We start from the raw sequence: 26,073 nt of genomic DNA, 5'->3' as shown, positions 1-26,073 counted from the left end.
ATCGAAACCCGGTTTTCAGCATTTTAAACCTGCAGACGTACTGCTGAGCCATTAAGTAGGGAGGTTTAAAAAATAGCTGTGACACTGCACCCAGTAAAGATTGTGAAAATTATTGTAACAAGTTTCACAAATATGATGTTGCAATTTATTTTGTTTTTTCCTTGGGAGTAAAAAAGGCTATTCAGAATGTTTTTTTTTTATATTGTTTACAACATTAATATGGAACAGTGTAATATGGAGGAGTACTCCTTCCTTAGTTTTCTCTTCAGTGGAATTTCTACTGGTTCCACATTAGGAGAAATTTACACTCCATTTCAAGATTTTTCGTATGAAGGATTGTAACTGGTTAATCTCATGCATTGCTAATAGCTAGTGTTGTCGAAAAGATATTTATAAGGCTAAACAATGTTGACCCTCTGTTGCATTGGATATAGATCTTCCTTATACTTGTTTCTTTTTGTGGTTGATGAAGATATACCATATTGTCCTGATTCCAAACTTGTCCAAATTTACAACACAACATTTCTTTACCTTGTTACTAAAGATAGGCAATCTTGTCTCGAAAAAACGGATGGAAAGTGTCAAGACATCTCTCAAATTAAGGGTGTATTTTTGTAGTTTTTTAAGACCCACATTCCTCACAACAAAGCTATAGGAGTTTCAAAATGTCTCCACTTCTTGACAATAATAGGAAAGATGCTGCAGAAGTGGAAGATGTTTTGTGGAATTATTTACTACCAGAATGTTACACATTTAAACATGTTTGTTTTGAATTTTGCGCAAAGCTACACGAGGGCTATCTGCGTTAGCCGTCCCTAATTTAGCAGTGTAAGATTTCAGCCGTGGGGGCGTTATAATGTGACGGTCAATCCCACTATTCGTTGGTAAACGAGTAGCCCAAGAGTTGGCGGTGGGTGGTGATGACTAGTTGCCTTCCCTCTAGGGGCGAGCATGTTTGGTGGGACGGGGATTCGAACCCGCGACCCTCAGATTGCGAGTCGAGCGCCCTAACCACCTGGCCATGCCAGGTCCCACATTTAAACATTTATCTAAAGTTACATCATTCTCATTTGAATATATGTCTCTCATATCCCAAAACAAATTCACTAATAAGCTTACTTGCCAGTGTTTCTTGCTGTTATTTTAGTGCATCATATTCAAATAACCTGCCTTTTTTAAATACTCATTTCCATAATTTCTCCACGACAATGGACCTTGGACATTAACAACTATGTTTCAGTTAATCCATCATCAGTGCCATATCCCCATGAACTCACCCATCACACAATCTGTCATTCCTGTACAACGAAAATCGCCGAAAGGTGACAGCGTCAGCATGTCTGAAGAAAGTTTCCTGTAAGGACTGACACACAGGATGATAGGAATCAACCAAGGCCTTAATGTCATATAAATCAGAATGGAAACTTTGACTGTTACACTGTATGAAAGTAGCAATCTTTATTTTGTAGGAGAACTGGGTGGAGAACCTTTTAGTTTTTGTTTACAACCACGATGTGTTTGTTTAGTAGAAAGAGATCTATTGACATCCATGGATCCTGCTCTTGGTCAAGGAGGCAGGCCATGTTTGACAAATTAGAATTCAGTTAGTGAATGTGGAACTAATAGCTGCCCTGCCCTTCGAGACCGATAGAAATAGGCCCATATATTCACTGGACGCTGCAAGAGTAGACGTAGATTTGTCAATACGTGTATCCATGGAGGGCAGAAGACTCTTGACATGGTGAGAGAAAGACTCTGTGGGAGAAACGGATAGATTTGTCTGCACCTCACTGTAGCAGTGGAATGGAGTACAGCAGCATACGCCCGAGGTGAGAGAGGGGGCAGCAGCTTATGTGCCTCAGGATAAGAAATGTTGTTTATGGTCTTCAAATGATACACCCCTTTTTTCTCTACCCATTTAGGGCAAGAACGAAAATATGAAGGGTGGGAACGATTAGAATTAGCGCAATGTGGGCACGATTGACACTCATAGCTGTTGTGGCCTTTGCCAATACAACGAGCACATGTCAAAGAACCATGGCAAGATGTCTTAGAGTTTCTGAACCTCTGCATTGGAAACATCTGAGAGGGTTAGGAATCTTACAGTTGAGATAACCAGCCTTGATAGTGGCAGGCAGATATGGCGATATAAACGTCAAAATTTGAACGTTTGTAATATAAATTATTCCATATTTTCGAGTGGAGACACGCCGAACAGCCGAAACATCTTGGTTGGAGAAACCAGCGAGAATATCCGACTTGGGGATGTTAAATAAGTCCCTCTCTATGATCGCTACTCTTGAGGAATTCAAAGTAGCATGGAGAGTAACCTTAATAGGCATATTCCCAATGGACTTCAATATCATGAGGAGTTTGCTATCTTGTGTTTGAGATGTTTCAACCAAGAAGTCCGCACATCATAGCTTTTTGACAGTCAGCCAGGCCCTTTGATCCATTCGGAATGAATAAGGAGACATTTGTTTTAATTATTTGTCAGACGATTAATGTAGAATTAGAAACCGACGTACAATAATATTAGATGGTGGCGACTGTAGATCAGAGTCTTCCATTTGTGGTCGATTTCAAAACAATGATTTTTATTTTATTTTGATTTACATTATTTGTATTATCCATAAGAAATAAAGAATGATTCAGTAACCCCTGACCCCACTCTCCATGGAGTGCTACAAGAGGATGCACTACATTGCCACACCTATGCCAGGGTTTTGTGGGTACTATACCCAAACACTAGTCTCAGACATAATGTCCACAACACCCGTTAAGAATGTCCAACACTAGCACTGAGTTGACCCTTGCTCCACAGGACCAAATGATTGGCCTTAGGGAGAAGCACCACAAGTTCACCTAGCTACAGTAATTCAAGGCCAAAATGGTGTGTTGCAGTGTCTCCGACACCACTCAACCACTAGGATCTTCTCGTCGCCTTCACAGGTCGTCGAGCACGGCAAACACGTGGGTGAACGCTTGGATCCCAGAGGAGATAAACTGTACAGACAGAACATTCCCTTGGAGACCTCCTTACCACGTACAGGAATCCACATTGAGAAGTAACCCTTCAGACTTGTTATAAAACAGGATTACACATTCACACAATATATATTATAATGGTTGTATCTAAGATCTGAATAATCATCGACTTCTTGCATATCGTTTTGTACTGTAGCAACCTTGGCATTTAAAATTTTGTAAACAGGTGTGATCCTTATATCCACCTATTTAGTTACGTTTTCATCGAAAATGGCGATCTTCTCACCTACATTGTTTCCTACCCTCTTCTTCAATATTTGACCTTATCGATGATCTCTTCAGCTTTTTGTTATTACCAACAGCATTCCATTTTCCTTCTTAAATGTATACGTTTCTCAGTTTTTATGATATTTCCTTCCAAAGCCTTTCCATGAACTACTTTTCACAATTTTGTACTTGACAAATATAATAGCTCCTGGATTTTGTTTTTGCTTGGTAACATACGCTCATTGGCAAGTCAAAATAGATTGTAGATCTTTATATTTTGTACTTCCTTTTATGCCCCCCAGTGGCACAACGGTATGTCTGCGTATTTACAACGCTAGAAACCGGGTTTCGATAACCGTGGTGGGCAGAGCACAGATAGCCTATTGCGTAGCTTTGTGCTTAACTTCAAACAAACAAACAAACCCTTTTATGAAATAAATTAAACAAAACATTTATTTATTATTATTGTATGAATTCAAAACTAAGCTGAACCTGAACATCTAAGTGAGTATTGTAATTTGTGCATGGAAAGTTACGTACAATAAGTTTTTGTATTTCTGTTGTTACTTAAAAATTACAACTGTACTTGTCAATGTGTAAAGATTAATACATTATTCATACATTTATACTTATTTCTGGTTAAAATTGTTCCTGAAAATAGTTTCTGATGTGATGTTTTTCCCTACAACTTTCACATTTGTTCGGACCATTACAATATTGCTAGAAACGGTAAACCACTAAATATAATATATATGTAGTATGTAATTCATATAGATAGATGGTTATATTAAAAAAAAAAACAGTATTCAGTAATAATATCAATTTGACATTAAGTATATTGTGAACTTTTATTTACTGTTAATAATATTGCAACTAAAACGTTGCAGAATGGTAAAATATGTACTAATAATCTAATTGAAAAGTCGTAAAGTCGTCTGGTCACGATTTTATGCAAACAAAAAATAATTATCAGCATAATGTGTTTGTGGTTAATATTTTTATATTGTATTTTTTGTTGTTGTTGTTGTTTAATCATATTTCTTCATAATTGTAACCAGGATGTCAACGTTTTCTACCGTGAAGCTTTACCTAAGGGAAGTTCCAACTCCCATATATCCATTCTTCTGCTGCACGGAGCAGCATTTTCTTCAGAAACCTGGCTGAATCTGGGCACTATACAAATGCTGGCTGCAATGGGCTATCGCACTGTTGCAATAGATATACCTGGTATGGCTTTCTGTATTTTTTGTAACTCACATGCATGAAATTTTAGATAATTCAAATTATTCTTTTAGTTTAAAGGTGCAAGTAATAAAAATGCCTTGTTGAAGCACTTTGATATAATATACGGTGCAGTATTGGACCATCTAATACAAGTCCTATCTTCGTCATCTAAAATCTAATCCTTATGATTAGTGATTGAGTACAGAGGGAGATTGTTAGTAGGCTTAGATCTCGGTGTATCTCCAGTAAACTTGGAATATACAAAGAAGGTGAAATATATATATTTTTACGACAATTGCTTTGTGTAAACACAACACTTGTTCTATCTAATTAGAAACTAACATACACGTATGTATGTATGTATATATATGTATACCTTCACTGATTGTATTCTAGTCAGTTGTTAACTTCTTATTTAGTGCTGGTCTTGACTGAAGTTCCTAAAACTGAAAAACCACACACATATATATATATATTATCTTTTTTACTGAAATGTTGATCCAAACTACTGTAAACATTGGTTCTTCTACTGTGAAAGTACCTGAAAAATGTTTAGTTTTAGAAAATTGATTAATTGTATACTGTAAAGATGTTGAATATTTACAGGGACATAAATAAACAGGTAATGGTTGTTGTTATGTAAAAATTAAAAGTTTCAAGCATTTCTCACACTTCTCATTATTGTTAGTACAGATAGTTTCTAATTATGATGAGTCTCACCACGTCTAAAGTGCTGAACTTTTCAGGTTCACCAAAGAGCACTTACACACAGTGTTTTGCTATGGATAAAACACAGCAAAAATGATGAATTGTTTTAAAATGTACTTTATCAGTGCATTGTACGTTCACTATTGATAATGCCACATCTAATTCTGTATGATTTATATTGCATCCTTATTTGAGCACGATACTGTTAGAAGTGACCTATAAAACTAATTGTAATAACGCACTGTATTAATGTTTTGTTGTTAATTTTAGTTCATATAGTAATAAATATTTTGTTCATTATATCTGCATGATGATTTAATATAATCATATTTCATCATTTCGGAACTAGTATAGAATGTATCGTTTTTGGATATATTAGTATGATTGCTTTTAAATTTTCATACAGTTTTTCCATGTAGCTCATCACATTTGTGTTGACCGGGTGTCGCAGGGTCGTGAACATGTGCTGAGACGTCTATACAAGGAAGATGACATATAGTAACTTTTATTCAAAGCCTCAAGCTAGTGTTTAAGATTTTCTGTATGAACTCTCTTAGAAGTCAGTCTATTCAAGCAAGTAACACAGAAACCTGTACAAAATGAATTACATATGTGGAAAATTGGTTGAACTATGTAATCTACGAATTGTGGGATACCGCACTAGGGCCAGGGTCTTACTATAACAGCGGGATGTCCAAACACCTCTTTTTCTTAGATTTATTTTCTTGTTTTTGGTATTGCGCGTCCTCTTTAGTTTCTAAGTTCTTCGAACATTACACTTTAAACAAGAAAGAAGAGAAAATAAATTTATGTAAGGAATAATAATACACGTCTATAAAACTGATATTTATTCTAACCCCTCTTTAAATAACTAGAATTTGCCCAACCTGTTGGATGGAACAGTGGCAACTTTACTACAAGCTTCAAAAAGTTATAGCTCCCAGATATTGCAACAGATAATAGGTTTATTGAACATTTTACACTTAGATGCTAATGTTAGTGTCATATTAGTAACGTAACATTACAACATTTACAGATAGGCACCAGTTCATCACTAACGTAACATTATAACATTTGAAGATAGGCACCAGTTCATCACTAACGTAACATTATAACATTTGGAGATAGGTGCCAGTTCATCACTAACGTGACATTATAACATTTGAAGATAGGCGCCAGTTCACCAGTGAACAAGGAAATAGGCATGTCAAGAATTTCTTCATAGCAATCATCTTAGCTGAAAACAAATATTTAAAGCAAACATATGCTCATGTATGTGTTTGAAGGACATTTAACATTAAAGTTACAAATTTATTCTTCCAAATAACTAGGCAGACAAGCTGTTTGAGATAATTTTCATTCTGAAACTTGTCGAGAAAGAAAAGTGAAGTCCAGTGTATCATTTTCATTGTCAGTTGTTACCGAGTTAGATTGTGGGGATTAAATTCCCCGAGCTGGTCTAATCACTAACAAGTGAGGAATCGAATGTTAGATCGGGCTTGGGTCATGTTTTTTTCTCACAATAATTCAGAAACTCTGGTGCTGAGAGATAAACATACATTATCTTCTATCTTTTTGTTGTTCCTTGAAAGCTATACATTCATAACCTGAGTAACTTAACAAACATTAAAAACAACCAGCTGTGTTTTACACTTATTAAAGCTCTATTACTTTGGCCATTATATTAACATTTATGGCAGAAACTTTTTTTACATTAAATTTGTGAAGAGAGAGAGATTTATACACAGCTGCAGGGGCGTCGAGAGCCAGCCCCGGGGTCAGTAACATCATCGCCCCTCCTTTCATTCTATTTATCAATTTTTGCTGATTTTTCATAAAAGAAATTTAGGTGACAGTTTTCTTCATGAATCAATGAAAAACCAGTAGCCATTTTAGCTCATTAAGTAGCATACATTTCTAATGAGCTTTGGAATATCCCACTGCCGGATTCCTCAAAAGACCCCGGGGCAGCAGCCCCCTTGCCCACCCCTCTCGTTAGCCCTGCACAGCTGTGAAGATAATGTGCATTGAAGTAGGCTTCCACGTAAAGCATACTTTAGCATGCCTTATTCTTATGCTTATGAATTGAAGGTTTTTAAATAATCATGTTTAAGAATCTATCAAAAGTGTAAATCCACAATTATATTTTTGTTTTCTACATAAATGTGTTCTGCAAAAGTTTAATCCTAGTGACCTTTAACCTGCAGGCTACAGAGCATGGGCTTTGTTTGTATATATTATTCATTGCGTATTTGTATTTTAAGATGTCTTTTAAAAAATTTTTAAACAGGATTTGGTAACAGTAGAAGGAAGAGAATCCCTGAACGCGGCGAGTTCATTAACGATATAGTTAAAGCCTTGAACTTGATACGTCCAGTGGTGGTCAGTCCTAGTATGAGTGGAGCTTTTGCTCTTCCTTACTTGTTGAAACATTCAACGGACATGGGTGGCTATGTGCCGGTTGCACCTGGGGCTACAAGCGTTCTTGAAAGACAACCTTGTGGTAGTGATCAGTCTAAAGAAATGCCTCTTGACAGTGTATGTGAAAGCTTAAAGAACTACTTTTCACTCCCCTTTCATGACTTAAGTTGTCTTAAGGTAAGTAATTTTACTTTTCACTTCCTCCTCATGACTTGAGTTGTCTTAAAGTAAGTAATTTTACTCTTCACTTCCCCTCGTGACTTAAGGTAAGTAATTTTACTTTTCACTTCCTCCTCATGACTTAAGTTGTCTTAAGGTAAGTAATTTTACTTTTCACTTCCCCTCATGACTTAAGTTAAGTAATTTTACTTTTCACTTCCTCCTCATGACTTAAGTTGTCTCAAGGTAAGTAATTTTACTTTTCACTTCCCCTCATGACTTAAGTTGTCTTAAGGTAAGTAATTTTACTTTTCACTTCCTCCTCATGACTTAAGTTGTCTTAAGGTAAGCAATTCAAATGCCAACATCAAACGAAACGTATAATTGACAAGATGTTGCAGGGGGGGTGGAAATGTTTTCAAACATAAAATATCTGTTAAGCACATTTCAGTTCATTAAGAAATATTTTGTCATCATATTTCAATCGTGAAAGTTTCAATGAAATTCAATTACCTAAATTAACCAATCAGCAAAGCGTTACTGAAGTTTTACTGGCAATTTAGGTAATTAAATATTTCTACTTGTCTTGATGCATTTCATCATTTATCACATATTACAGTTCAGTTAAGTTACATACAAGAAATAATTTTTACAACTTATTTTTCCAAAATAATTATAAATACCTACTAAATACTAAATAAATACCTACATGTCATTTTATTTTGCTAAAGTTGCCAAGTTTAAGTTATAGTTGGGAGATGATTTTTAAAAAGATGTTGCACAAATTATACACCAGTAAATTGTACTTCAGGTAGTTTAGAGACTAATAATATACACAATGTAACAGTTATTAATAAACAACAACACACATTCATCAAGGAGATTAGATTTTCGACATTTTAAATAAGCCGAGCAACTAATTATATACTATGGTTAAGTTTTTAATTATTTTTTTCTGAGAGGTGCATTTTTAACTGATCTAAATCAATTTAAAATGAAAATGTAATTTTTTATTCAACATTCATATTGATCAAGTTTCATGTTTGACTTTTCTCTGTTGATTTATATATTAAGTTATATTAAGAAGAAAAAACAGCAGTAATTTTTATCAATGGTTAATCCTTCAAAATCGAGCTTATACTTAATTTCATATTCATTCATACAATTGATTATGCACATTATGGATTATTGGGTGTTTTACAGGGAACTGAAATTCTATTTGTAAAGTTAATTGGAAATTTTATCAGTTAAATTACAAAGAAAGACAAATTCTTACAATTTTTCTTACTTGAATTTGTCTTAATATTTTAAAAAATATTTGAAAAGGCCTTATATTTTAGTTTTTGACAGTTGTGATACATTAAAAGTACTCTTCTATATATTTTAACATTTTGTTTGTATGTTATTGAGCACAAAGCTACACAATGAGCTATCTGTTCTCTGCTCATCGCTGGTATCAAAGCCCGAACTTTAACTTTGTAAGCTGTGAGACTTTTGACTAATCCACCAAGGGAGGGTATTTTGTTATTTAACATATTTTGTAGTGAGTAATAGACAAATAATGAAACATTTAGGTCTGTTGTTAAAATGTTATTATTTCTTGTTTATGCAAATTATATCTATCTGAAAGTAGAACTCAATAAACAATAGATAAAAGAAGAAAATATGAAAACCAAGATTATCCTCTCTCTCTCTCTATATATATATATATACATCTAATGCTTTTCTTTAGTTTTTTAGAAAATTAACAATACTTTCATTTTGAATTTTAGACTCCAACTATGGTGGTGTTTGGAGAGTATGACCGTGGGAAAAATTCAGCTGTATTATGTTTGTTACCAAGAAGTCAAGGAGTTGAGATTCCCAAAGGAAACCATCCTGCTTATCTAACTAACCCAGGGCTTTGGCACAAACTTCTCTACAACTTCCTACATTATGCTGACCAGCTGGCGGCTAAGACCCAATGAAACAAAGCTAGCAGAAGCCAAGATGACATTTTACGTGTTTGAAATATACCTTATATGATTTGTTAATTCTTGGCTGTGGATTGTGAGAAAAAAGAGAAGACTTGTAGTAAGAACATTAAGAAATACATTGCAATTCATGTTTTAAAACAGTTTCATGTAGTGAGAAGTTTTTTTTTGCACATGACTTGCATATTGAATATTCATGATGCTAAAAAAATGTGCTAAGAAAACGTATCATTGAAGTGATAATAAATTTTAGAATTATGCAGAAACTGCCCTGTTATTATACTCATGAAATATGTAGCAGTGGAAATAATTTGGAAATGTGCAGGTGATTCCCACACATGAGTCAAAAAGAACAAGTAGTTTCATTTAATTGGCCAACGTATTATTAGTACAATAAATTATTACAGAAAATACAAACTAAAAGCAGATACGTTGTATAATGTATTTGCTTTAAACCTGGCTTTAAATCTTGTTTTTATAATACTATAAGTTTATAAATGTATGTTTGTTAAACATTACTCCAGAGTGTCTTGTATTACTCCACAAGTCAGCTGCTTGAACTTCTCAGTTCCATATAAATAGGTCTAAATACACTACGTTAAGACTCTTTCTCCAATTAATCACTATTAATTTTGGACAAAACGCAGCTCATTCCACCTGATTCTTGAAATATTATATAACTCAAATATTGGTTTACTGTACGTAAATGTAGCTTTTCCATGAGTAGTCTGGTAACGTAAGAATTGACGTTGTACTGCTTGTATCTTGTAACAAAAGTTGTTTTTACTAAAACACACGTGATTACTTTACTATAAATATATGTCTACAACAGGTAAAAATTATCTTACATAATGTGTGGAAATATTGTGATAGTTTAAGCACATGATGTTGTTTGAATGGGCTGAGAAGTCTGTGAAGATTGTACGTCCGTAGCCATTCATATTTTAACCTGAAAAATACGATTTGTGTTTGTGCTCAGACTCGGAAGTGGTGGAGAGACAAAATTTCAAATTTCAACTTCAAATTTTGTATTCGTAAGTTGTAGCTCCAGGAGATTATAGTTTTGGCGTTTCATAGTATATACTATTTCAACATAATCTTATACATTATAGAATCCCCGCCTGTGACTCAGCGGTTAGCCTGAGAGCTCACAACGCTAAAAATCACAATTCGATACCCGAGTTGGGCACAGCGCAGATAGCACATTGTGTAGCTTGACGTTTAAAATTTTTTTACAAAACTAATAATTCCATAATAAAATGTATTGGGACGTTAATGTTAGTTAAACATTTGTGGGCGAATAATGCTTTGTGTATGTTTATTGTGATAGACGGGGAGGATCACTTTGTTTTTGTGTACGTTTATTGTGATAGACAGGGGGGAATCACTTTGTTTTTGTGTATGTTTATTGTGATAGACGGCGGGGGGGGGGATCATTTACTTATCTTATTGAACATGCTGCCCAACGCTGTCAAAGCGGCATGTTTGTGGACTTTCACCGCTAAAAACCGGGTTTCGATACCCGTGGTGGGCAGAGCACAGACAGCCCATTTTGTGATTTTGCACTTAACTACAAACAATCTTATTCAAAATTATCCTTATGATTGTTTTATAGGTAAAAATCCTTATATATTAAAAGTTGACAGAATTTAAGGAATTTAATCCTAAATCGTAGTCCTAGTCTGAGTTGCAATCATTAAAGAAACATAAATTATCATTTACGTAGTTATTATTGAGATGTGAAGTTATTTACATGTTAATATTTGTCAGAAAGACATTAAAGTTAAGAAGAAAATATTTTTTTTGCCGGTGGTTAGAATAACCACATTATTCTGACATTTCAAGTCTATTAAGGTGTTGCGTTGATTTAATATTTTGGTAACTTTTAACTCATAACTGGAGTAAAGACAAAAATTTTAGTCTCGCGACATTTCAACTGGCTCTTGTCGGTTATGATGTTTGAAAGTGTAGATAACATGTAGTCATGTTTGACAAACGAGATATACAATTTGCAGCACCTTTTATCTTGAATTTAACGTAATGAAAAGGTAATAAACATTCAGAAAACATAATTTAAAAAAAAACAACACAATATAACACCACAAGTTGCTATTATGGAGCAGTGTTGGGTTTAAATTAAGGTTAGCCAAATTAGTGTTGTAAATTATACGTTGTATTGGTAAATTAGTATGTATCGAATCCGGCCAGATCGTGTAATAGGTTATTTCTTGGCGATATTCTCTGAAATAAATTTATATAGTTTATATAAGTATATCTATATATAGTAAACACGGTATGACACGCCGAGTTTTTATTGTATACACAAAACACAATTTTACGAATAAGTAATTTTTTTTTTACACTTCTAAAATATTGCAATTATTACATACAAGTATAAGAACACTTTGTATAAAACTATCTATTTTTCTGGTACTCGGATGGTTTCCTTAGATAATTTAATCCTCTGTTGCTACTTAACATGCATATAATTGTAATGTTGGTTTCAATATAGCTGCAACACACGTTATATAAATTGTCACATTTCTAAAGTAAAAGACAAAAAAAAGCAAGAAGTTTGAACGTCGATGAGATTGTAAGAACCGATTATCCATCTTGATGACGACGTCTTCATTTAATGAAAGTTTCTGACTCCTAGAAAGATGAACAAATATGTAATTACAGAAGACAGTATGATGCTACCAGAATAGTCATTTTTTGTTCATATATTTCACTTGAAAAAGATTTAAAACATCATAACACGATTAAACCCTCCTTGTTTTATTTTTCAAGAACGTTCTTATGACTCTCTGAAAATTATCATTTAAAAGCGTCACAAAAATTGGAAGTATTAAATATGTACATACAATATAAGTAATACTGATGAAAGCTGAAAACAGAAATAGAGAAAAACGTGTTCGTTGCCAATTCACGTGCCAGTTAAGAATTTACTTAAGATTTGAAGATTTAAAGAAATATTTGAGACAAAACAAATAAAAAAACGATAACGTACATCACACAGTTTATTAGAAATATATTCAAGTACACTTTTGCTAAAAGAATGAGTAAAGCTATTTAATCTATTGACATTTTGAGAGATATGCACAGATTAAAACAAAGATTGAGACTAATTCAAAAACGTTATAGCATAATCTGTTAAAGACAATATGTCTAAGTCAGGTTGTATTGTTTGTTTGTAGTTGATCACAAAGCTGCAGTGTGGGCTATCCGTGCTCTGCCCACCACAGGTATCGAAAACAGGATTCTAGCATTTTAAGTCCGCAGACATGCCGCTGTGCCACTGGGGGGGGGGGGCATCAGTTTGTAAGGTGTCACGTTGAAAACTGTCAAACAATCAATGGAAGGTATTAAAATACTTGTGCGAATTTTAATTCACTATCGAAAAAATATTATATAGGTATAAAATATTATAATTGTATACATGGCACAAATAATATTGAACGATGTCTTGTTTCGAAAAAGTATCAAGAATAGGCTTAAAGGAGAATGTGTATGTCACACATACGAAAAAATAGTGTTTTGTCAGAGTCGTCGAACATATGATTCTACAAGGACTTAATACTCTACAAGAGTTCTACATTAGATACTAAGAATATTGGGTGAATACATGAACTTGCATATGTATACGTCCAGTTCATGTCGTAAAATATTGCGCCCAGTCAAGTTCATGTCGTAAAATACTACCTCTAGTCAAATTCATTACGTCTAGTCAAGTTCAAGTCGTAACATATTATTAAAAATTGGTTTGCGGTAGAACATGGTGTCTGAAACCAGAGAACAGTTCATAGCTTACATTCGTTGTAAGCTATGTGATGTGATTTGTTGTCAACCAGTCACTCAGAAAATGCCACACCAGTATAAAGCCTACAAAACAACAGGTGGTCACTCTATGCTCAGTAAAGTAGTGTGACTCCAGTCACTGCTCTTTGCTCCCAGGACTGAAATGACACATAACTATTGTGTTGGAATCAAAGTTTTAACAGGACATGTTAAAAATTGTGGTAATTCTCCATATTTTAGTAATGTGTTATGACGTGAAACTGTCATTATTAACAATAGAAGTAGTCAAGGTAAAAAACGAAACTTTTTAAAGGTGATGTTAAGTATCTCTGGGAATGTTCTTTACGAGGTTGACAATGGTTGAGTACAAATCTGGCCTACAATCTTGCTGTAAGTACAAGGATGAACGTTAAATAGACAGCAGTAACATACACATTACCACGAAGCGATTCAAATGGATGTATAGCCACTACAAAACCAGTGCTGAGTAGATGTGGCCAAATGGATGTATAGCCACTACAAAACCAGTGCTGAGTAGATGTGGCCAAATGGATGTATAGCCACTACATAACCAGTACTGAAAATACTGTGACCAGATGGATGTATAGCCACTACAAAACCAGTACTGAGTAGATGTGACCAAATGGATGTATAGCCACTACATAACCAGTACTGAGAAGATGTGACGAAATGGATGTACAGCCACTACAAAACCTATACTGAGAAGATGTGACCAAATCAGAAGTTTTAAATGGGTATTGGAACACAAACAATGAAATGAGCAAAGCTGGAAATGTGTGCTTTTTGCAGTGAATCCAAGATCGAATTATCTAGCAAGAATGAAAAACTTTGTTTGATGGGAGAAAGGAGAATGGTAACGTAGTCAATGAACAACATCTATAGTTTGGTATGATTTATATAAGACTGGTGTCACCTGACCGTGACAAGTACATACAGTTTCTAATCGCAATCTGAGGGTCGCGGGTCCGAATTCTCGTCCCACCAAAAATGCTCGTCCTTTCAGCCGTGGAGGCGTTATAATGCCACGGTCAATCCAATTATTCGTTAGTAAAAGAGTAGCCCAAGAGTTGTCAGTGGGTGGTGATGACTAGCTGCCTTCCCTCTAGTCTTACATTAGGGACGGCTAGTGCAGATAGCCCTCGTGTAGCTTTGCGTGAAATTCAAAACAAACCAAACCTGTTATAATATTTTGTACCATTAATGAATCCAATTTTGGAAAACCAGCATTCAGAGTTTATTTCACTGTCGTTCTTGTTTTGGTTTGCATTTCTATTGGTCAAATATCTGAAAGTTCGAGATATGCAAGTGTTGAAAATAACAATGTTATGGAAGCTGCAGAAGTTGCAACAAAGGAATTGAATTCACAATGAAATGTTATTCACCACCACATATTAATGAAGATTCATGAGACTCAAACACAAGTGGTGAGTGGTGTGAACTACTAAGTGTTTATCGAAATTACTATTACCAAAAAGAGTGGGGTGTCCTTTTTGGAAAAGTGTCCAATTGATGACAATTTGGTAAAAAACATCTCAGCAGAGTGATTGTCTGGGTTAAAACGTAGGTTCTAAGTAAAGAAATAAGATAATTTAAATGCCATGACAAGCCATAGTTTGTGGTGCTTGTCAAAATATTGTACTTCTTTATCTTTCCATGGATTTAGTATGGGTTTGTTAAAATCATTAGCTTCGTGTGTTTTAATATAAATTCAAAACTTTTACATAGAAACGTGAGATTCAGTTTTTCTCACTTTAGGTTTATTTCATTAATAATCACGTCCCTCCTCATGTTGACAGTACCTAAAATCCCCTTCATGGTAGAGCCCTTTTGGTAAAATGGTCAAATTCCTGAAGTTTTTATGCTCGTTATTCTGTCTGGCTTATTGTTAACCATCTCAACGCTGTAAGTTTAATCCGATAGCAAAACCTGTGTCTATAAAGGTAATAATGACGAAAATGATACACTGCATGGAAATTTATCAAACGTGTAGCATATTCTTATCTAGTGATTTCATTACTTCCTGAAATAGAAACAATATTCGCCTTTCTCTCCTACTACAATATTTTTTCTAGTGATGGTGAGGTTTTGGGAAGAAAATACTGGAATTGTGGCAAAGCTTTCTTTTGGAATACTTAAGGACTTTTTTTTTTCTCAATCTTATCTTCAACAATAGGCTAAAATCAATTGGCATAGTAATTTAAACTGTAATATACTCCATTAATATTTAGAAAGTTTATGCAGCATTCCACGCACCAAATTACAAAGTAGTAAAATCTCAGTTGAGTACCTGTTCCAAATATTGTCTTCTTTGACTTCCATAAACGCTTCATATTCAAGACTGAAAATCAACTCAAAATATATAAAGCATCTTATATTGAACATATAAATCAGCAAGTCACGTGACAAACAGCCGGTATAAAGTTGCGGTAGAATGGTATGTATATAAACTACAATCTGGCATTGCTTGGCGTTCTATAGTAGTGTGATGCCGCCCCAAATCTGATTGGTTTTGAGAATTGTATGTTATAGTTCTTTGCAATGTAATATATTCATACATTCAAGTGATAAATATATGTTCAAACTAGGGATTTAGAATTTCCAAGACAGGGACACTGGTGGAGTCAGCAGTAAGTTCCTGGACTTATAAAGCCATATTCTGGGGTTTGATATCCTTAGGTGGACAGAGTGCAGATTGGGGCTATACATGCTATACAATGGCATTGTGAAACAATATAATATGGATCAACTTGGGGACACAGAACTAACCAGAATGAGACTCGCAATAAGTCATACCTCAGCCATGACAAGAAAATTGTGGCGTCTTGTAACAAGTGAGAATCCACAAGCACAATGGACAGCTACAAAAGCCGTCCACATGCCCCAGGCAACAGTAGGCAAAATAATCAACAAGGAACTTTCTCTGAATAAGCGATACGACTCGCTTCCACAAAATATTCAAGATTAAAAATCCAGTTGTTGAAGACTGCATGAACGTATCTAGCCAAGTCAAAATGGCAGTACATCACGACACTTGACAAAGAGTATGTGTTCCTTGATAACTGTAAACTTTCGTGTCATTTTATATTGGGAGGTTGGTGAAACAAATTTCCAAATGGTACACGACATGTCGCGAAATAGTTTTGAAAAGATTCACGATTATTTATGGAACTGTATCAGAGGCAAGTTATGGATCAAGAGAGTAGATACAAAGGTCAATGTGTTTTGTTTTTGGAACTTTGTGCAAAGCTACTCGAGGGCTATCTGTGCTAGCCATCCCTAATTTAGTAGCGATAGACTAGAGGGAAGGTAGCTAGTCAACAACACCCACTGCTAACTCTTGGGCTACTCTTATCAATGAAAATTGGGATTAACCATCACATCATAATGCCCCCACGACTGAAAGTTCGAGTGTTGTAACCACCAGGCCATGCCAGGCCTAGGTCAATGTGAACTATCAAATCAATGTTCTTGTTCCTTTGTACTGCATAAAAATACAGAATTTATAAGGAAAGTAGGCCAAAAGGGTATGGGTAGCTTCCAATCATACTATTCGTATTATGGAAAGTCTGCAGGAAGGAGTGGCGTGCTTTAGACATGGCTGTTTTACGTCAAAGCCCTTTGCAATAGAAACTACTTAATAGGGTTATTGTAGATATTCACAGTTGTCAGAAAGAGCATAACAGGGCTTGGTGACAGGGACTGTTATGACCTCTGATCAAACTCAAGAAGCGTTTTCAGACAAGTGGATAGCATACTAGCCTTCCTACTAAGAAGAGCATGGATGAAATCTTGACCACCACTATCGCAGAACTAGTCCTGCTCAGTCTGTCCTAAAGACGGAAGCAGATTAACAAGCGAAATGAAGGATAAAAAGATAGTTAGTAGTTAGTATATATTTATTAAAAATAATATTAGTAAAGATTAGCAATTAGACTTAGGCGACAGTTAGGTTACCAACTATAACAACGATATATTTTCACTTTATTGTATCAGGAATTCATTTTACTTTATTTTGGCGGCAAGCATATTTGAAAACATAACAGGCCGAATATAAATTTTATTAAACTGAAATTAGATTTTTTTTACTTTTCACATTCCTCTCAACACGTTCATTACAAATTTCAAATCAGAGGACAACATAACACTGTAGACCAATATTTTGCCTACTACAGTTCACTATGTAGGAAGTTTTATATACTTTTCAGCTAGGTTGAACAATTAATAAAAATATAAAAACACCACATACATAGGTTAGAGAGTAAAAGAAGAAACCCTTCAACAATATTCTACACACACAACACTCCAAATACTAAAAAAAAAAAAATTAAATTCTTTGGTGCTTAAATTTGCTTGCACTGTTAAAGTTTAGCGTGAAAAAGTTTTATTTCTCGACAACAGGAGGATATTTCTGCTTTTGTTCAACTTAAAACTTTATAACTTGTAACATTTTGTGGCAAAAACCACAGTAAGAACACGAATTATCAGTTACTGACTACAGATAAAAAATATAAGATGAATTCGGAACTTGTTTCAGACTTGTAAGAATGATAAAGTTACTGGCATGCTTCGTGAGGGCCGAGGAACTTAGGCAGGGGTTAAAGTTTAAATTTGAAATGTGCTATATCGAGGGGGCTTCTGAAACTAGCGAGGTCACACAGTTTCATATCCACTTTATTGTACTTGTATTGGTCATTAAGGCAAAATACGTATATAGGTCAATCAGAGGTAATGGTGAAATAATAAGCGTTTAGTTTCAGTCAGTTAATGTTGTGGATAGTAAGTAACAAAGCGGGTGTATTTTTAATCCCCCCCCCCCCCACATCTAATCAAGGTCACTTTCATGGACGGTTTCCTTTTAGTGGACATTACTCTAAAATCGAGTTCTGTCCCAGAAATCGATTTTATTTAGTCTTCTTGCTGGCTCCCCGTTTACTAAGCGGTAAATCTGAGGGCTTAAAACGCTAACAATCAGGTTTCTATACCCACAGAGGGCAGACAACATATAGTCCATTTGTAGCTTTACGCTTAACAACAAACAAACACTTTACTGTATGAGTTAAATTCAAATTTTTAGTTTTTTTCTCGACAGTTTAGGTCACAAATAAGAGGTTCGTGTTTATTTGATGGTTTGAACTGCAAATCTAGCATTTCTGTTGGAAATATAAAACGGCATAAATACGTTTGAAGTTTACTGGAACTTTTATGGTCGTTATATCAAAAACTATCGATTTCTCTGTCGAGAATCGTAACAATTTTTGGATATCAGGTTTTATAAAGCGTTTTAGATTTGTCTGAATTTTATCTGGAGAAATCTATTGTAAAAAAAAACAAAATCTAACTTATTTGTGTTTGGACAAGAAACATTATTTGTAACGTAAACCTCATTAAAATCTGGAATTGGTTATTTATTGGGTGCTTCTTACCATAACTGCTATATGTGTTTTGGCAATTTTATTTGTTAAAATCCTCCTCAAATCTTTTAACTCATGTTTACCGTATTTACTTGCTAGAAATCTTTCAGCTTTCCATTGAATATGCTGATATACATTTATTGCAATGTAAAATTAAAAAAACTGAGAGCTCACCTTGCTGGTGAATCGCGATTTTATCTTGCAGAAAATAGTTCCTGGTGACGAAGACCAGAGCGAAGAACGTGAAGAAGGGATCTGTAACGTGTCCGTATTTTTGGTCTCTTCTATAATTTTTTGTCTCAACAGAGCTTTGTGGAGCATCTTCTGTTTTTTGTAAAATTCTGCAAAGTTGTTGACAATGATGGGTACAGGCATACCCACAACTAGTACACCAGAAATGCAGCAAATGCTGCCTATTAGTTTGCCAGGTAAAGTAACGGGAACCATGTCTCCAAAACCAACAGTTGTCATAGTAACACATGCCCACCAAAAGGTAGAAGGGATACTGGTATAAAGTGTTTCGGGTTCATCTTTCTCTGCAAAATAAGCCAGACTAGAAAAAAACATGATGGCAATGGCAAAGAACAAGATCAGCAATCCAAACTCTCGTAAACTTTTCTTCATTGTATATGCAAAACTTTGCAAACCTGACGAATGTCGAGCCAATTTCAAAATTCTCAAAACCCTTCCCAGACGGAAGAGTAGAATCATTTCATGAACACTTTCAAAATTTTCAGGGACAGTGTTTGTAGCTACAAGGATTGAAGACACAAAGTATGGGACAATGACTAAGAAGTCAACGAGGTTTAGAATACTTTTAAAAAACTTCCATTTGTTTGGTGCAGAAAAAAACCTTAACGTATACTCTATGTTAAACCAAATCACACAAATAACTTCAATAGTACCCAGTTTTTCGTTATCTACATGTAGCTGAATATCTTTCTCGTCATGTTCATCATGTTCTTCCCTTAAGGAAGGTATGGTACCTACAATCTGTGTAATGCTTGATAGCAGAATGAATAACATGGAGAAGCTGGTGATGAACTAAAAAAAAAGATAAATTCTAATCACTCAACGATACTTATTATTACTTTATGTAAGTACATATGTTTAACAAATTCGCGAATTATCTAAGATTTAATAACAACATTTTAACAGTTATAAAAATCACAAAAGGTACATTTTTTTATATAACAAATAAGAAATAATTGCAGCAGTAGCATACAAATAGAATGACAACAGTAGATGAACAATCAAAACGTTTTTAAGGATGAAAATCAGGTGCCAAATCCAATAATGTCTTGAGTTTAGCCACTCATCCAATGTTCTTGGCCAATTGCGGGTAGGTATGGATGCAAAAATTTAAAATAACGTTTTTTAATTTCCCTCAAAGCTACACGAGGGCTATCTGTGCTAGTCGTTTCTAATTTAGCAGTGAAAGACTAGAGGGAAGGCAGCTAGTCATCACCACCCACCGCCAACTCTTGGGCTATTCTTTTACCAACGAATAGTGGGATTTACCGTTACATTATAACGCCCACACGGCTGAAATGGCGAGCATGTTTGGCGGGACAGGGATTCGAACCCACGACCCGCAGATTGCAAGTCCAGCGCCCTAACCATCTGGCCATGCCAGGCCCTTACAGACTGTTACAGTGGTGGAGGAAATGATAAGTGGACTGTGGTGAATGAACTTATTAAGAGCTCCATCTACCCTCTGTTTCAACTATCTGAACTGTATTTTAAATGCCTTTCATTTTACGAACAAAACACAAAATACAGAACCTAAGATCGACAGAGCACAAACTAATTAGGTAGGCGAATCGTCCTACAAATAAATAAATCAAGTAATCATACAATAATAAATTAAGTATTCTTGCCAAAATTGGGGGCCTTTTAAAAGCCCGGTGTGCAGGAACCATAAGCTTTCCCTCCCCGCTCCCATCCACTGGACTTTTAGGTGAAAACTGAAGAGGGGTAACATATTCATCATGTCACATGTTATTGTTTCATGATAATATTTTTTAACAGTTTGGTGTTGTTCCTTGTTTATATATTATGTCCGTAATACTTTATGAGCAGTCTACAACAATTTCTTCTGTGTTTGGTGCTTTCTGAAACTGACGATTAACACTGATATTCTTATCTTGCTTGCATTTGAAGGACCAGCAAAATGAATAGTAACGCTTTTATCTTTCTTGGAAGATAGATCGTATTGTGAGGGAATGTGCAAGTTTGTCTTTGTACAAAATGTGACATGTTTACCTTGCAAATGAATGCGGTAAAAGGGGCTTAGGAGAACAGTAAATGTAAAAGTACCCCTTGTTACCCATTGAACATTTACTTCCAATACTTACACATGCACACACACACACACACATTTGGAGGCTATTGGACTTTGGCCTAACTAACTGAAATTTTCGGTACCCCCCCTCCCCGGGAAGTATTACTTATGTATCTAATTTCGCAGATGCAACGATACCTGCTTCGAAGTTATTTTAGTGTACTAGAACTCCGCTCAAGGCTTGATAGCCCATTGTGCAGCCTTGCACTAAAACAAACAAACGTATCAAGGAGAGTTCTCAATTATAAGTTGCAACAGAAGCTCAGTTAATACCATACCTAGAAAATAATATAAAATTATGAAATTATATTTAAGTAACAAAATTCGCGAGAACAGTCCTAACATCATGAGACACGTCATTCAAGAGTGTGAACGTACTTTTCTACAATATATGAAGCCATACACTTTTGCATAAAATCTAAATTACTTTTTAAATTGCTAATATGCATATATACATAAAAAATAGTTTAATTTTAATTAAGCACAAAACTACACAATGGAATGTTAGCGTTATGGGTCTCCAAGCTTATGGCTGAGTCATCTGTGAGCGGACAAAAAAGAAAGTCATCAGGCTACTAGTGACACAAACAAAAAAAGTAAGTAATATTAATATTTTACTTGATGGATTTCAAATTATTTCACAATAAAATGAATGTAGTATTCATCAGGTATTGTTAAAATAAATAAACTTACTTTAGCAGCTATTGAAGTACTAGGTCTTTCCATTAAATTCCAGATAAACTCTTTATATCGTGCACACTTTCCTTCTCCAAATGCATATATTTCTGTTTTAAAAGTGAACTGTTGAATGTCTAAGTCAGTTAATATTGACTCATTTTTTTCATAGTATTTGCTCATACAGCAAGGCTCCATCCAGGTTTCTTTTAACTTCCAGTAATCAAAATCGTCAATGAGTGCTCTCACACAAAGTCCATCTGCGAAATGAAATTTTCCAGTGCGATAAAAATTAAGAATTGAAGTGAATGATGCAGGATTGTGATCAAAGAAAAACTCATTTTCATCAGGATTATACTCGTCACAGTATTCTTCAAATTCTTTAGGATCTTGACATTGCCGTAAACGACCCAAGCGGGTTTGAGGAAAGCGCTTCAAAGTACTCCACATTACTTGATGTTTGATACCACCCACATTTAGAGTCACCCTGTGGTTTCCAGTTTCAGTAAGATCAGCCACAGAGTTATTTTGGGAAAGTAGAGGAACAGGTTGTGTTTGTGCATCATTTGAATCTATTACAGAAATGGGCAAAGAACACGAATCTTGCAACTCTCCCAAAGGTTGAACTGAATGAGTTGTTTCTACTCGATGCCAGTCAGAGAAATCTGGATGAGACGAATTATTGGTTTGATGTTTCTCTGCATATGGAGTACAGTCTATTTGTTTAAGTGATTCTGATGACTCCAGCTTAGACATTCAAATTAATCTTAATTCATTGGAAATATGACTTCACTTTATCAGGTCTCTTAATAACTTCTCGGCTCCAGAGGCAACTGAAATACGAATCTTTATGGTAGGATATGTAACATATTTCATCTTAATATAAGAATGGTAATGAGTTTTTGGAATAGTTTTCAACTAAAGTAGAAAAAAAAAGGAGAAAATCTGGAAGAATACAAAACAATTATTGTCATTTTTAACGAAAAAAAATACAAAATGCTTACGCTACCATACAACAAACCTAGATCTAATAACCCCACCCACTCAAGGGCAGTCAACCAGCTTCTGAAAACTCTACCAGTAAAATACTTTCAAAATATTTTTATAGGCCATTTAAATATACACCCATCACACAAGCCAAATGCCTAATGCATTATAATTTATATAAAGCTCTTGGATAGAATTTCGCAATAAAATTATTCCAAATGTATTTCCAGTTTGTATTATCCAAAGTTCCTATTTACTGTAGTATACTGCCCTATACTGGCATAGATTAAAAAGTTTCATTTAATGGTTAAGCATAGAGATTTGTTGTAATGATATTCATTTGAAGAGCGGTGACATATTATCCAGACAGATGTTTCAGAGTTTGATGTAAAGAGAGTTGATGAAAAATACGTAGGCTCATTAATATCATAATTATTTTTATATTTTTGGTCTTTGTTTGCTTGTTGTTAAGCGCAAAGTTATACAAATGGCTATCTGTGTTGTGCCCACCACGGTTATCGAAAACCGTTTTCTAGCTTTACCGATGAGCCAGTGGGGAAGGGAGGGGGCTATTACATTTGAAATTGGTACGATTTTGGTATCTAAAATTCAATGTATGGTCAACAAGTCTCAGTAAGCACTATGGAGAATAGACTGTTGAACTTAGCGATGGATTATATTTTAAACTAGGAATTTGTTGTATTTGTACGATAGAGAAATCCGCGTTAGATGAACATTACACGACTGTAACATGTAGAATACTCAATGCTTTGTACACTATACATCGGTGTCCATAGGGAGCCGACTCCTATATTATGTATGAAGTGAAGAAGTAAAAAAATAAATAAATCAATACACATACAGGTCATCAATAACCTAAAGATGAAGAGACGTCTGGCATAGTCGCTCTATCTCCGGTGTATATGCCGCTTTTCAGCTATCCAGAGCATCCCAAAGTCAAAAATTGATGAATAGCCAAAACCTAAATTTCTTATTTTCGTTCATTATCATCTTTCTTCAACAAGCCTAGCGCCTACCTAGTTCTAGCAGTAACTATAATTTTTATCATCATTTGATAGAGCAAAACCGTCTTCACGACTTTTGACTACCTATTTTATTATTATTATTTCATGCAAAATTTGAAAAAGCTTTAGAATACACTATATAACATTGTAACCCACGTACGCCACCTTATAAATAAAGTGAATAAAGAAGTATTAGGGAAAACATTTATTGCTAAATAAAAAAGCTATGTAGGGCTGGCTACTGAACTTTAAAAAGGAACCAAACAAGATACGGATGGAAGTGGGCATATCACTTGATCGACAAATGATCACATAGCAGACTAAGCCATCTCGACTTTACATGGAGAATAAAATCATTACATTACTGATAAAATAATATGATATTTTTTACGGTAAGTCAACAAGTTAAGTACAAAATTAATCATTTAATTTTTTGTTTCAATGTTCTACTTAGTACAATGTTTAGTAGTGAGCTTTTAATTAGTTTCCTGTGTTATATTACACTATATTGTAAAATGATTCGGTTTTACATACTTATAATTATAATATTAGAATTAAATACTAATTTTTACTTTATTATAGCAAATTTATAAAGGTATTTTTAATTCTTATTAACTTGCAACAGATAAAGAATTTTAAGATGTAATGTACGTAATATGTATGTGTGTGTTTGTAGTTGATCACAAAACTGCAGAGTGGGCTATCCGTGCTCTGCCCACCACAGGTATCGAAACCAGGATTCTAGCGTTTTAAGTTCGCAGACATACCGCTGTGTCACTGGGGGCACGTAATATGTAGTAAGAACGTTTGCTAATTCAGTGAACGAAATACAACCGTTTTAATTGTTTTTAACTTGCTACAGATATAACTTATAATGTTTAGAGCAAGAAATTTTACTAAAAATAATAATAATAGTTTATGTTAAGGATTTGGATTATTTGTTAAAACTTAATCGCAAAAACTGAATGTGGTATTGGTTATAGTGATCGACAATCACGTGGAAGTTACGGTCGTGATTTTATGGGGTGTTTTTCATCTATTTTTTATATATGTATCTATTATTATATTCACAACATATTATTTATATGTTCGGAAAAATAGGAATACAATCATAGATTAATTCAGGGATAATATCACATCTAATGCATATATAAGCCAGTTGTATTTTGGTAATTCTCTGGTTTGCCTGTGTAGCTTAGCAACAAACCTTTGACCAGATATTGTTGTCTTAAATATGTATATAATACTTCGACGTTTACAAGAGCTGGTTTGAATTCCACTTTTTTAGATTACTTTGTATTTTACTTTCTGCATATACTTAGCTTGACGAAGGCGTTTCGAAGTTCTTGGCGAGTTTTAAAAACATCCAAATTAGGCGGTTGGTGACCATAATTCGTATGTTTTTATTAGGTTTTCGTAAAGTTTGTCAGTTTTATTATTACTTTTTTGGATTAAACATCTTTTTCTTTTTTTTCTCCCAAACGTATTACCATTAGTCTTAACTAATGATGGTAATTAAAATTAATTATTAAGTTTAAACTTTGCGCAGAATTTTTATTGGTTTTGGTGCTTTATTTTCTTTCGACGTTAAAATAGTAATTTTTAGGTTATACGATGCAATTAGAAAAATACGTGCTAATACACGTGAAATATCGAAGTGTTGCGTCGGCGAGATCACGTGACTAGTCTCACGCCCTCTGCTTTCTAGAACTATCCTGTATCTTGGCGAATGCTCTAGCATTTACTAGATATAGGGTAGTCTGGTATATAAAAGAGGGTGACAACCTGACGAGATAATGTGTGTGTAGGTAATGAGTAATTGAACTTGAGAGAGAGACGTATTGTTGAAGTTAACGTCGTCATTATAGTTTGTTATAGCGCGACTGTTGAAAATAAGTGTATCGCAAAGTTGTATTCGGAAAGAATAAACCAGTTTTATTAAGTAAGGACTTGTGTCGCTAAAGTTTCGTCGGAACGAAGTTACGGAAAATCAATTAATCAATTAACAACCGGAGACGTAACAAATTGGTGTCAGAGAGTGGGATAGAAAAAAAAAAGAGAAGAAAACTGGA

At 34.6% G+C, this 26,073-nt stretch overlaps 2 protein-coding genes across 4 annotated transcripts in view; one reads left to right on the top strand and one right to left on the bottom strand.

Moving 5' to 3' along the window:
• Positions 1–10,006, top strand: part of LOC106461045 (protein ABHD14B-like) — a 30,126-nt gene extending 20,120 nt beyond the window's left edge. For all 3 annotated transcript variants that reach the window (XM_022387870.1, XM_022387871.1, XM_013920828.2), the window contains exons 3-5: positions 4,314–4,482; positions 7,478–7,785; positions 9,540–10,006. In XM_022387870.1, the coding sequence (XP_022243578.1) occupies positions 4,314–4,482; positions 7,478–7,785; positions 9,540–9,734 (672 nt within the window). In that variant the 3' untranslated portion in view covers positions 9,735–10,006. The remainder of the gene's footprint in view (positions 1–4,313; positions 4,483–7,477; positions 7,786–9,539) is intronic.
• A 9,117-nt stretch (positions 10,007–19,123) lies between these two features.
• Positions 19,124–22,745, bottom strand: LOC106461042 (potassium voltage-gated channel protein Shab-like). Its single transcript, XM_013920827.1, has 2 exons — positions 22,008–22,745; positions 19,124–20,014 (listed from the first exon to the last, which is right to left on the bottom strand). The coding sequence occupies exons 1-2, from the start codon at positions 22,743–22,745 to the stop codon at positions 19,124–19,126; spliced, it is 1,629 nt and encodes a 542-aa protein (XP_013776281.1).
• Between the last annotated feature and the right edge of the window lie 3,328 nt (positions 22,746–26,073).

Source organism: Limulus polyphemus, unplaced genomic scaffold (assembly GCF_000517525.1).
Source record: "Limulus polyphemus unplaced genomic scaffold, Limulus_polyphemus-2.1.2 Scaffold886, whole genome shotgun sequence".
NCBI classification, from domain to species: Eukaryota; Metazoa; Arthropoda; class Merostomata; order Xiphosura; family Limulidae; genus Limulus; species Limulus polyphemus.
The sequence above is the reverse complement of the archived record's forward strand: the minus strand, read 5'-3'. Positions and strand labels throughout refer to the sequence as shown.

Coding starts and splice junctions, on each gene's coding strand:
- LOC106461042 (XM_013920827.1), bottom strand. CDS start 22,745: ATGTCTAAGCTGGAGTCATCAGAATCACTTAAACAAATAGACTGTACT. Junction 20,015..22,007: donor GTACTTCAATAGCTGCTAAA/GTAAGTTTATTT, acceptor CTTTTTTTTTAG/TTCATCACCAGCTTCTCCAT.